The 12,556-nt window shown below is 43.2% G+C and overlaps 1 protein-coding gene across 1 annotated transcript in view; it reads left to right on the forward strand.

The window, feature by feature from the left end:
* The first annotated feature begins 266 nt into the window (after positions 1 to 266).
* The window catches only part of IKBKB (inhibitor of nuclear factor kappa B kinase subunit beta), a 41,199-nt gene continuing 28,909 nt past the window's right edge, over positions 267 to 12,556 (forward strand). Inside the window, exons 1-4 of the mRNA XM_032229020.1 lie at positions 267 to 630; positions 7,537 to 7,631; positions 8,704 to 8,821; positions 12,115 to 12,184. Coding sequence (XP_032084911.1) covers positions 502 to 630; positions 7,537 to 7,631; positions 8,704 to 8,821; positions 12,115 to 12,184 — 412 coding nt within the window. The 5' untranslated portion in view covers positions 267 to 501. The remainder of the gene's footprint in view (positions 631 to 7,536; positions 7,632 to 8,703; positions 8,822 to 12,114; positions 12,185 to 12,556) is intronic.

Here is a 12,556-nt window from a genome sequence, read left to right on the forward strand (position 1 = left end):
GATGATGTGATTAAGGGGATGCTGCACAGGCCCAAAGTGTGAAAAACTGGCCCAAAGTGTGGAAAAACCGGTCATAAGTCACTCTTTTTCAGCGCCATTGCCACTTTGAACGGTCACTAAATGAATTGCTGTAAGTCAAGGACTACGCTGAGGGGGCCCTACAGGCGGCTCTGCAAAGCCTCGGGCGGCCAACAGGAGGCAGCACAGCCTCTGGAGGACTCTGCTCTTCGCCGCCCTCTAACCGCCGGCCAGGGCGCTGCACCCCGGAGCCTCCACGGGACCTTTCCTCATCGGCAGCGCGACCCCGCCGCCGGGCCTCAGCTCGGCGGCCTCTCCGCCTCCTCCGGAGCTGCTCCTTTAAGACCCGGCCTCCGCCTCCGCCGCCGCCCTCTTTCCTCCTCACGACGCGGAAGCGGCCACTGCCGGGCCTAGCGCGGCTGCTGCTGAGCCGGCAAACGACCTCACTTCAGGCTGCTGTCGCCGGCCTCCACCGGCCCTGCCATGCCGCCGCCCTCGCCTTCTCCCTCGCCGCCGGTGCCTCTGCAGCCCCTGAGCAGCTGCGGCCCGTGGGAGATGCGCGAGCGGCTGGGCACCGGCGGCTTCGGCAACGTCCTCCGCTGGCAGCACAAGGTGAGCGGGTCTGTCAGGAATTGGTGGGAAAGGGCCAGGGGGGAGGGGGTTGGTCTGGCGCGCGCCTGACAAGAATTGGCGGGAAAAGGGCGGGCCCGAGGGGGGGCGAGAGGGGAGGCTTTTGCCCGCGAGTGCCCTCGAGCCACAATGAGGCTCCTCCCCCGCCCCTCCTTTCTTGCCGCCCCCCCCAAGGAGAGAGGGCGTCAGAGAGGGGGCTTTGGGTTGGGGGAGAGGTTCCCGCCTTTTCCAGCTTTTCTCCCTCCCCACTTCCTGGCACACCTTCCTCTTTCTTAATTATGGATCTGGGGTTTCCTTCCTTTCTTCGCCTCTGGGAGGAAATAAAATCTTTTAAAAATCAGCCAGATCAAAATAGAATTTAAAAATCTCTCTCTGTTCTATCTGTTTATCGTATCTGTCTGTATCATCTATCTTATCTATCAATCACCTATCTATCTTATCATTTATATATCTCTATATCTATCTATTGTATCTATCTGTCTGTCATCTATCTTATCTATCAATCATATCATTTAGCTCTACATCTATCTATCGTATCTATCTGTCTGCCTATCATCTATCTTATCTATCAATCATCTATATCTCTACATCTGTATCTATCGTATCTATCATCTCTTATCTATCGTATCTATCTGTCTGTATCATCTATTTTATCTATCAATCTATCATCTATATCTATATGTGTATCTATAGTATCTGTATCATCTATCTAATCTATTAATCATCTATATCTCTATATCTATCTGTATCTATCTGTCTGTCTATCATCTATTTTATCTATCAATCATCTATGTCTCTACATCTATCTGTATCTATCTATTGTACCTGTCTATCATCTCTTATCTATCTATCTATCATATCTATCTCCCTGTATCATCTATCTTACCTATCAATCATCTATCATCTATATCTCTATATCTATCATATCTGTCTATATCATCTATCTTATCTATCAACCATCTATCTATATCTTTCTATATCTATCCATCTATCATATCTGTCTATCATCTCTTATCTATCAATCATCAATTCTAGCTACATACCTATCTCTCTAACATCTATCTATCATCTAATATCTAACTGTATCAATCATCTATCATCCTTATCTATCCATCAATCATTCATCAATTATCTACCTACCTATCTCTCTACCTATCTATCATCTAATCATATCTATCTCTATATCAATCATCTATCATCCTTATCCATTAATCATCTATCAATTATCTATCATATCTATCTGCCTATCAATCATCTATCATCTATCTTATCCATCAATTATCTATCTTATCTACCTACCTACATATCTCTCTTAACACCTATCTCTCTATCATCTATCTTATCATATCTATCTCTATCTCTATCAATCATCTATCATCCTTATCCATTAATCATCTATCAATTATCTATTTTCTATTGTTTATCCATCCATCCATCTATCTTGTATTATGTATATCATCTATTTATATATTATCTGTCAACCTATTATCTATATCCATCATTCATCTATCAGCTCTCCTCTATATAGAGAAAGACAGGCAGAGACAGAGAGAGTCTGTATAATACACACACACACACACACACAAACATATAATGTGATATATATGACATATAAAAGTAGCTTTACAGATCTGATGTCCTCTGGTTTTGTTTTCAAGCAGCTTTTCCTGCAGTACTTTATTTTCTGTCTGATTTATATGCAACTTCCTCTCGATAGAATATTTGTACCTTAGGAACTCACAACCTCCTCTCTTCCTTCAGTCTGGAGTTGGGCATTATTAATTAAACTAATAAATAGGTTGCTCATTTTCCAAAGACCCTGAGCATCTTACAAATAATAAACAGTAATTGGAAATATAGGGGGAAGTGGAGGAGAAAGTGGAAGTGAGCAGAGGACATGGCAGAAATTAGAAACAAAAGTCTATTGAAAAATTACACCAGCTAAACCCAATTTCTTGCAAGAGCTGTGTGAGAACATTATTCAGACAACCACAAATGCATTGCGGCAATCCAGTATATCTGAAAAAGGAAATAGATTGCCTATAAATTATATTTCAACAAAATGAATATCCATGCAATTTTAGCAAAAAAAATGCCTGACAACTGAACCCGCTACAGCGCAGCCAATGCTAGCTATGAAAAGGTACATATAAAAAACAACTCCGAAATAAGATGATTACAGCTGTGCAGCAGCATCTTGGCACCCAAACCAACCAAAGCCCTCAAAAACATAAGTAAACTAAAAAACAAAGAATAGGAGTCATCTACAATATGAAATATAGCGACTGTAACAGACACTACGTAGGAGAGACAGGAAGATTAGCAGAGCACATCTATGAATGCAAACTAGCCCTCAAAAGACATATTAAAAACTCCTTCACTTCACAAGGGACAGACTTAAAGATAGTTTCAGCTGGCAAACTGGAGGCATCCTAAACCAAGCTAAATTGAAAAAATGCTAGGGAATTCCTGTAATCCTGACACTCAAACAGATCAGCCATCATCAGGCCCATAAAGATCAACATTTATATACTATTCAAAAGAGACAGTAAAAAAAGCTAAAAAGGAAATATAAAGATAACACCTCCCGGCCAGCAATCAACACACTGATAAGAAGGGATTAACACCTGACAAAAGTAATAAAAAGTACTCTAATTAAACAACTATCAACTCAGACAAACAAACAAGCAGTAAACAACAGCATAATCAAGGAACTATGAAGGAGAAAACAACATCTCCATCAACACTGGCCAGACAAGCTGCTGTATATAAACAATACAAAGAAAATGTTACTTTGATAACAAAATGTTTGCAAGCAAACAAAGCAGGGATGGACTGACTATACGGAGGTTTTCTTTTCCAGACATAGGGACTATCATTGACTTTTATCCAGCACGTGTCCCTCTAAATGTCACTTCATCACTCAGCAGCCCCTCAGTTGTTGAAAGTAAGAAAGATGTCTACAGACATTCTTTTATTATAATGAACAAAGAGAATAAAACATAGAAGACTTAACTTTGCAAGGACTTTGTCATGTCCCACCAAAGCAATTTCTGAGATCCATCTGCAGTAGATCCATCTGCAGGAGTCATTAGCTCCTTGCAGGATCCCTGCTCCAGAGAATGTCAGGTGTGAGTCCCTCCTTGTGAAGTTGGACCTAGGGGGTCAAGTGGGCTTGTTTCTGACGTACCTACCTCCCAGCTGCATCACAACAGCCCTGCCTACGCTCCTAGAGTCAGTAGTTGGACTGGCGGTTGAGTTCCCCAGACTTATAGTACTAGGGGGTTTCAACCTGCCATCTCTTGGGGAATGCTCAGATGGGGCCCAGGAGTTCATAGCTTCCATGACAACCATGGACTTGACCCAGGTAATTCAGGGTCCGACTCATGTGGCGGGACACACGCTCAACCTTGTGTTTCTCTTGGAGCAGTTGAGACGTGATCTGGAACTAAAGGGGATAGAGATCTCGCCCTTGTCATGGTGAGATAACTTCCTGCTGAGGCTTGATTTTCGGAAGCTACTCCCCCACTGCAGGGAGGTGGAGTCGATTAAATGGTTCCGCCCCAGGTGCCTGATGGACCCATTGGGATTTCAGATGGAGCTTGGGGAGATACCTGACTCCCTTGCCCACAATCCAACTGAGTCCTTGGTTGCTGCCTGGAATACAGCGGTGGCTGGGGCATTAGATCGGATTGCGCCTTTGCGGCCTCTCCACGGCAGTGGATCCAGGAGGGCACCTTGGTTTACCGAGGAACTCCAGGAGATGAAGCGCCAAAAGAGACGCCTAGAGCGACGCTGGAGGGCTAGTAACTCCGAATCCGACAGAACACTACTAAGAACCTTTATTAGGACTTATTTAGTGGTGATACGGGCGGCAAAATGTGCTCATTTTTCCACCCTTATTGCATCCGCAGAACCTCGCCCAGCTGCCCTGTTTAGGATAACCCGCTCCCACCTGAAAGGGAGGGATGTGAGTGACCCTTACAGGGAAGAGCTGAGGAATTTGTTCAGTTTCTGTTGGACAAAGTCACTCAGATTCGGATGGACCTGGACTCCACTTGGACAGTGCCAGCAGAGATGCCGAGGGAGGGCCTTGATCAAATTTTGTGGAGTGAGTTCCAGCTTGCCACTCCTGAGGAAGTGGACAAGGCCATGGGAGCGATGAGTGCCGCCACCTGTCTATTGGACCCGTGTCCTTCCTGGTTAGTTTCGACCAGCAGAGAGGTGACACGAGGCTGGATCCAGAGGATTGTAAACACCTCTCTTCAGGAGGGGTCTTTCCCGCAACCTTTGAAGGAAGGGGTGGTGAGACCCCTCCTTAAGAAGCCTGCTCTGGACCCAGCTGCCCTTAAAAACTACCGTCCAGTCTCCAACCTCCCATTCTTAGGGAAGGTTGTTGAGAAGGTGGTGGCCTCCCAACTCCGGCGGACCTTGGATGAAGCGGATTATCTAGATCCCTTTCAGTCTGGTTTCAGGCCTGGTTACTGCACCGAAACTGCTTTGGTCGCACTGGCTGATGATCTCTGGCGAGCCAGGGATAGAGGACATTCCTCTATCCTGGTGCTTCTTGACCTCTCAGAGGCCTTCGATACCATCGACCATGGTATCCTTCTGCGGCGGCTGGAAGAGGTGGGAGGCACCGTTTCCTCTTACCTCTCTGGCAGGTCGCAGTCGGTGTTGGTTGGAGGACAGTGGTCGACCCATAGGCCCCTTAAATACGGTGTGCCGCAGGGCTCGGTCCTGTCCCCCCTCCTATTTAATATCTATATGAAGCTGCTGGGTGACATCATTCGTCGGTACGGGATTAAATACCACCAGTATGCGGACGATACCCAGCTGTATCTGTCTGCCCCGCGCCAACTCAGTGAAGCGGTGGAAGTAATGTGCCAATGCCTGGAAGCTGTCAGGTCTGGATGGGAATGAACAAGCTTGCGCTCAACCCTGACAAGACCGAGTGACTTTGGATGCTGCCCCCCAAAGATATTCCACCTTTAAACCTGGGAGGTGAAATCTTACACCCCTCAGAGAGGGCCCGCAACTTGGATGTTCTCCTGGACCCGCAGCTGACACTAGAACACCATTTGTCAGCTGTGACCAGGGGAGCTTTTGCCCAGGTTCGCCTGGTGCACCAGTTGCGGCCCTACCTGAACCGGGAGGCACTCCAAATGGTCACTCACGCCCTCGTCACCTAAAGACTCGACTGCTGTAACGCGCTCTACATGGGGCTGCCCTTGAAAAGTGTTCGGAGACTACAATTGGTCCAGAATGCAGCCACGCGAGTGATACTGGGTGTACCTAGATACACCCATGTTACACCTATCCTCCGTGAGCTGCACTGGCTCCCTATTGGTCTCCAAACATGCTTCAAGGTGCTGGTTATCACTTTTAAAGCCCTACATGGCCTAGGACCTGGATATCTCTGTGACTGCCTCCTGCTACATACCTCCCAGCGCCCAATAAGATCTCACAGGGTGGGCCTTCTCCGGGTGCCGTCAACTACACAATGTCATCTGGCGGCTCCTCAGGGGAGGGCCTTCTCTGTAGCTGCCTCGGCCCTATGGAACGATCTCCCCCCTGAGATCCGGACCCTCCCCACTCTCTCAGCCTTCCGAAAGTCTATTAAGACCTGGCTGTTCCGGCAGGCCTGGGGCTGCTGATCCTTGACTGAACTTCAGCCCCACTAAGATTGAGTGCATGTTGTGTTTTTTAATTCGCTTTGTCTTGTATTTTAAATTATTTAAATATTTTTTAAATTTGTTTTTATGTAAGCTGCCCAGAGTCTTCGGGATTGGGCAGCATACAAATCCATTAAAACCTTAAAACCTTAGACATATCATGGTTGAAGATCCCTGATTTGAATGAAAGTGAATGTCTTCTTCTAAGGAATTGAACCTCAAGTTGGGAATTTTGTGTGATGGACATGGCCATCAGCTCCATGACATAATAGCAGATTAAAATCTATGGTCTCGACCAAATACAACATTGCTTTTTTAATGACATTGCTTGTGCAATTGGCATCCAAGAATCTGAATAATTTGCAACATGGTCTACATTGCCATAAAAAAAGTGCTTAGATGACCAGCATTATCTCACCCTCATTTCCTAGTCGTACCACAACCAATTGCCATGATGTAATCCACATTGATTTTACGAGACAAGATAGGGCACTACACCTAAAGCCATTTCTTTCTGTTGGCCCTGATGGAATATGTGCCTACTTTCTAAAAAAGCTCTCCACTGCCTTAGCTGAACCTCTAAGCATCATCTATGAAGTATCTTTTAGAACAAGCTCCTTGCCTGACCTTTGGTCATTAGCAACAGTCATACCTATCTTCAAAAAAGGAGATCCCGGCCTTGCTGAGAATTACAGACCCGTCTCCCTTTGCTGTGTCACCTGTAAAGTCATGGAATCCATCATAAACCAACTCTCCACTTAGAGACAAGCAACCTATTCTCTAATAAGCAATTTGGTTTCAGGAAAATTTTGTCCTGTAATCTGCAACTCATACACTGCAAAAAACATTTGGCAGCCTTCTAGGACCAACACTCTTTCTACTTTACAGAAACGACCTTTGTGATCATATTATAAGCAGCTACGACCTAGATTATGTATCTGAATGGTCAAACAATTGGCAACTCCAAATCTCTGCTAACAAATGCTCAGTTCTACACATTGGCAATAAAAATCAGAACTTCAAATACAAGCTGGGCGGAAACAATCTAAAAGATGACCCACACTCTGTCAAAAACCTAGGAGTACTCATTTTGAAAGATCGAAGCCCCCGAGCTCACTGCAACAACACTGCCAAAAAGGCATTCAAAGTTGTCAACCTTATTTTACATGTGCATTGTTGGAGAAAGAACCCTCAAAAATTCCTCTTTTTATAGGAAACTGGAGAGCAAATTGCAATCAAGCAGTGTCGTCAGGAGCTCAGCCTCCGCAACCGAGAGAGATGGTGTTTGGAAATACAGATCATGAAACGGTGAGTAACACTGTAAAACACAACTGTTCACAAACATTATGAAAAATAGTCATTTGATATAGCAATTATCACGAAGATTATAATCCTATTGCACAACTATTTATTTAGCCTTGTACAATGCCAGATGGCACAGCTAACATGATCCGTAGTCTGGAACACTCTGGTGCGTCACTTGAAAATGAATTATTTATCTTAAAATCTAACCTTTCAGATATCTGTAAGGCATTAAATATATGCATGTATCAGTTGAAAGAGGAAAACTTTCTGAGCTGGCAAGGTCCCTACATGAATCCTGAATGATCTTAAAATAATAAGCTCAAAACAAAACAGAATATTCTGTAGACCAAGAAATTAATCACATGTCATATAGAAATACATACAGCATCATTCCAAGTATGTTTATTCTGAAGTAAATTCCAATTTTTACATACTAAAAAAAGTGATTAGAGGGTTGCCTGAGTATCAATCTGTTTGAAGTTAGATCCCTTCATATTTGTCTTTGGAAAATCTTTCTTTTGCAATTTATCTTTAGATCGTCTATAAAGTACAGTGTGAGGTCTTGTTGCTTATTGTGTGGTGGAATTTAATAACTAATTTCTACAGTGTTTTTTTTCCCCTTCAAAATGATGGTAGCTTTAATTAACATACTATTACGTGTATCTCTGTATATATAGTATCATTTGTTGCATTTTTGGTAGTTCACCTTTAATTATTTTAATCTTGCATTGTATGATTTGCAGAGTCATATTTTTTTTAATATATGTATTTTAGGAATACATGGAAATGAAAGTATAAGACAGCGTGCTTAAAATAATCTCTTTAATCTGTATGATAACAGAAAGAATTTGGAACAAGAGTGCTGCTTGCATAGGCTAAGGATGTGAGCAGAGGATTAAAATGATAAAGAGCATGCTCTTGAGTGTGTCCCACAGTCCTTTGCAAAGTTACACATCCAAGTATTTTGTGTTAGACACTTAACATGCAGGCATTCAATAAAACCTTTGCTTTAAAGTTGAGTGCCAGGTTTTCCCAAGCTTTTGTGCATTTTTATGTGTTCTTTTATTTCTTATAGTCTAAACCACCCCAATGTGGTGGCTGCCCGGGATGTTCCGGAAGGGATGCAAAATGTTACACCCAATGACCTACCCCTGCTGGCTATGGAATATTGCCAAGGAGGAGATCTTAGGAGGGTGAGTCTTTTGGCAGTTATGTTGTCACATTGCAGAAAGAAATAAAAATACTTTGAACTTTCTAGAGTACACTTAGGGTCTTGGCTGAAACTCTGGAACGGAACTAGAATTATATTTCTCAACCTTTTCAACTTTAAGATCTTTGTTAGAAAAAGAAGTAGACATATTCCACTTTGGCTTCTTCCTAGCACGATGGTTTTGTGCAAAGGGGAAATTGTTATCAGAAATCTTTTGTTGTTATTAGTTGCAAAGTCGTGTCTGACCCATCGCGACCCCCATGGACAACGTTCCTCCAGGCCTTCCTGTCCTCTGCCATCCCCTGGAGTCTATTTAAGCTCACGCCTACTGCTTCAGTGACTCCATCCAGCCACCTCATTCTCTGTTATCCCATTCTTCTTTTGCCCTCAATCGTTCCCAGCATTGGGCTCTTCTCCAGGGAGTCCTTCCTTCTCTTTTTAGGTGGCCAAAGTATTTGAGTTTCTTCTTCATAACTTAAAAAAAAGCTTTTCTAATTCTTTATAAGATGATATTTGCAGGGCCAATCTAATGAAATCAATCTGAAAACTGGTAGTGGCTTGAAAGAGTTAAAATCAATTTCATCGTGCATAGCATATAACTTTTGTTGTTTTTGTTGTTTTGGCTATTTCTTAAAATGAAAGCAAGCATCAAAAGAATGTGTTACTTTCTGTTTTGGTAAGCAAAACTTTAGCAAAGCAGAATTTTTCTGCATCCAAGAAAGTCCTTTTCAAAGTTCCATTTTCAAAAGGCAGGGCATCTCTGGAACACTTTTTCTTTCTTCAGTTTCTGTTCACATTTTACGTCACTCAGACAAAAGATTTAATCAGGATGGAAAAATAAACATTAAGCCTTAGTAAGACAACATCTAGAATCCTGCATCCAGTTTTGGTCACCACACTATAAAAAAGATGTTGAGGCTCTAGAAAAAGTGCAGAGAAGAGCAACCAGGATGATGAGGGGACTGGAGGCTAAAACATGTGATGAACGGTTGCAGGAACTGGGCATGGCTAGTCTAGTGAAGAGAAGGACTAGGGGAGACAGGATAGCAGTCTTCCAGTATTTGAGGGGCTGCCACAGAAGGAGGGGGTCAAGCTATTTTCCAAGGCACTCGAAGGCCAGACAAGGAATTATGGATCGAAACTGATCAAGGAGAGATTCAACCTGGAGGAATTTTCTGACAGTGAGAACAATCAACCCTTGGAACAGAAGTTGTGGGAGTTTCATCCCTGGAGGCTTTCAAGAAGAGATTGGACTGCCATTTGTTAGAAATAGTGTAGGGTCTCCTTCTTGAGCAGGGGGTTGGACTAGATGACCTATAAGGTCCCTTCCAACTCTGTTAATCTGTTAAGAAACAAATGAAATTGAGAAGATGGTGTTGACTACAAACATGCTCTTCCTTTTGAAATAAAGAATGAGATTCAGGGGTGGGGGGAAGCATCTCTATTTGTTTATTAGGAGGTCAAAACTGGAATATCAGTAGTTGTGCCAGCATTTAGACCAACAATCTGACGATAGTGTGCAGTAGGTGAGTCACAATGTTCCTCCCCAACTGTAAATAAATTCAGAATATCTCATGTTGGTATGACTTGGCTGTATTGCAGTAGGTTGGTAGATTAATTGTGCCAGACCGTTTTTTCCCCTCTGAAGTGGAAAATAAATACTGTGAGAAATGTAAAATGTTTCAGTATGTTATTTCTATGGAGACTATCTTATCTGTCAGAAACTTGGAGGGTTCAGCTTTCCGCCAAGTGAACTGATCAATCCTTACAACTTTTCCCATGGAGACTTTTGTACATTCTGTTCCCTTATAGAAAAAAAACAATAAATCCTTTATAATAGATAATGTTCTAATCTAATCCTTCTCTAAGGAGGTTTGTGGAAAGTGTTACGGAATATGATTTTCCAGGTGTCAAATAAGAGAAATCCATATTTGCTTCATTAAAGCAGGGTTGAGAACTAAACTTCAGTTGTTGCAAAACGTGGCTTCTGTTACGGCAGCGACCCTCCCAACCTTTGGGACACCAGGGACTGGTTCCATGGAGAAAGGTTTTTCCATTGACTGGAGGGAGCGGGATTTTGCGTGCTCCCTGCATCCCATGGATGGGACTTCTCTGTGTGACCCAGTTGCTGGAATGTAACATCCTAGTGCTAGTCCACAGATCAGAGGTTGGGGACCTCTGTTATATAGCATTCAGTTCCTACTTTTACAGATAGTTCTTGACTTGCAACCATTTGTTTAACGGCTGCTCAAAGTTATGACGGTGCTGCAAAAAGTGACTTACGACTGGTCCACATGTTTATGACCATAGCTGGCCACAGGATCACAATTTGAGCACTTGGCAATGTGTATTTACGACAGTGAATACAGCGTCCTGGGATCGTGTGATTGACGTTTGCAACCTTCCCAGCCAAACTCCTGATAAACACAGTCAATGGGGGGGAAGCCAGTTTAGCGTAACAGCACGATTTGCTTAACAACCAAGGCAAAAAAAGGTTATAAAATCAGGCACGTCTCACTTAATGACCTCATCTGAGGTGGCACAGTGGTTGGAGTGCAGTACTGCAGGCTGCTTTTGCTGAGTGCTGGCTGCCTGCAATTTGACAGTTCGAATCTCCCCAGGCTCAAGGTTGTCTCAGCCTTCCATCCTTCCAAGGTGGGTCAAATGAGGACACAGATTGTTGGGGGAAAGAGGCTGGCTTTGTAAATCTCTTAGGGAGGTCTGCAAAGCACTGTGAAGTGGTATATAAGTCTAAGTGCTATTGCTATCCCTTAGTGACAGAAGCCTCAGTCCTAATTGTAGTTGCAAATCAGGGATATCCTGTTGTATCATCGCAGTTCCATACACATTGCTACTGCTAGACTGATGACATCAAAATCCCTCCCTCTACTATACTGTTTTATAAAGTCTGTTCTATCCCATTCTTCTCTGGGATCCAATACTTATTTCACTTTTAAGATATCTATGATTTTAGGTATAGAAGACCACAAATATATCCTGCTTTGAGAATCTTTACAGTGTAGAAGAGCTGTACTGCTGGGCCTGGTGTACCCAAAGTTGCTTTTCCAAAAGACAACTGCATTTTAAAGCACCTTTGGGACAACCATGGCCTGGATGGTTGAGAATCTCTACAGACATTTAGACTTGATATAGCTCTGAAAGTCAGTTCTGGAAGTGTTATCTGTTAGCTGACAGTCTCCCCTTGTAGAACTAAGTGATAGATTCATGGAAAACTCGTGTAAAGGTAATTTTCTTGTTCTTCCTTGTAATCCATAGCATCTGAACCAGTTTGAGAATTGCTGTGGCCTGCGTGAGAAAGAAATTCTCATTTTATTATCAGACATTGGTAAGTATCGGATATTGTGGGCCAAATCTAAAGGTAAGGAATCCCAAGAAATGGATTAAAGAGAGCAAATTGAGGCTGAAACAATTCCAAGTTTGGCCATATTCCAGTAAAGGCCTGCTAGATGAGCCTATGGAGGCAACCACGTGCATTAAGTATTTATTACAATTGCTTTTATGCTGTCGGTTCAGCACCATCAGTTGAGCAAATTTGAAATCTGTTTTTTGTGCCTCCTTTTCGGTTTATTAGGATCCAAGCTCACAGTTGGAATCATGCTTAAAAGTAAAGGCAAATATGCTTGTCCCAGAATAATGTTGCAGGATCCAGTCTGGGTCACTCACTGGGACCAGAGGTTTAGTCTTCCGAGCTCTGGGA

Source organism: Thamnophis elegans, chromosome 13, assembly GCF_009769535.1.
Source record: "Thamnophis elegans isolate rThaEle1 chromosome 13, rThaEle1.pri, whole genome shotgun sequence".
NCBI classification, from domain to species: domain Eukaryota; kingdom Metazoa; phylum Chordata; class Lepidosauria; order Squamata; family Colubridae; genus Thamnophis; species Thamnophis elegans.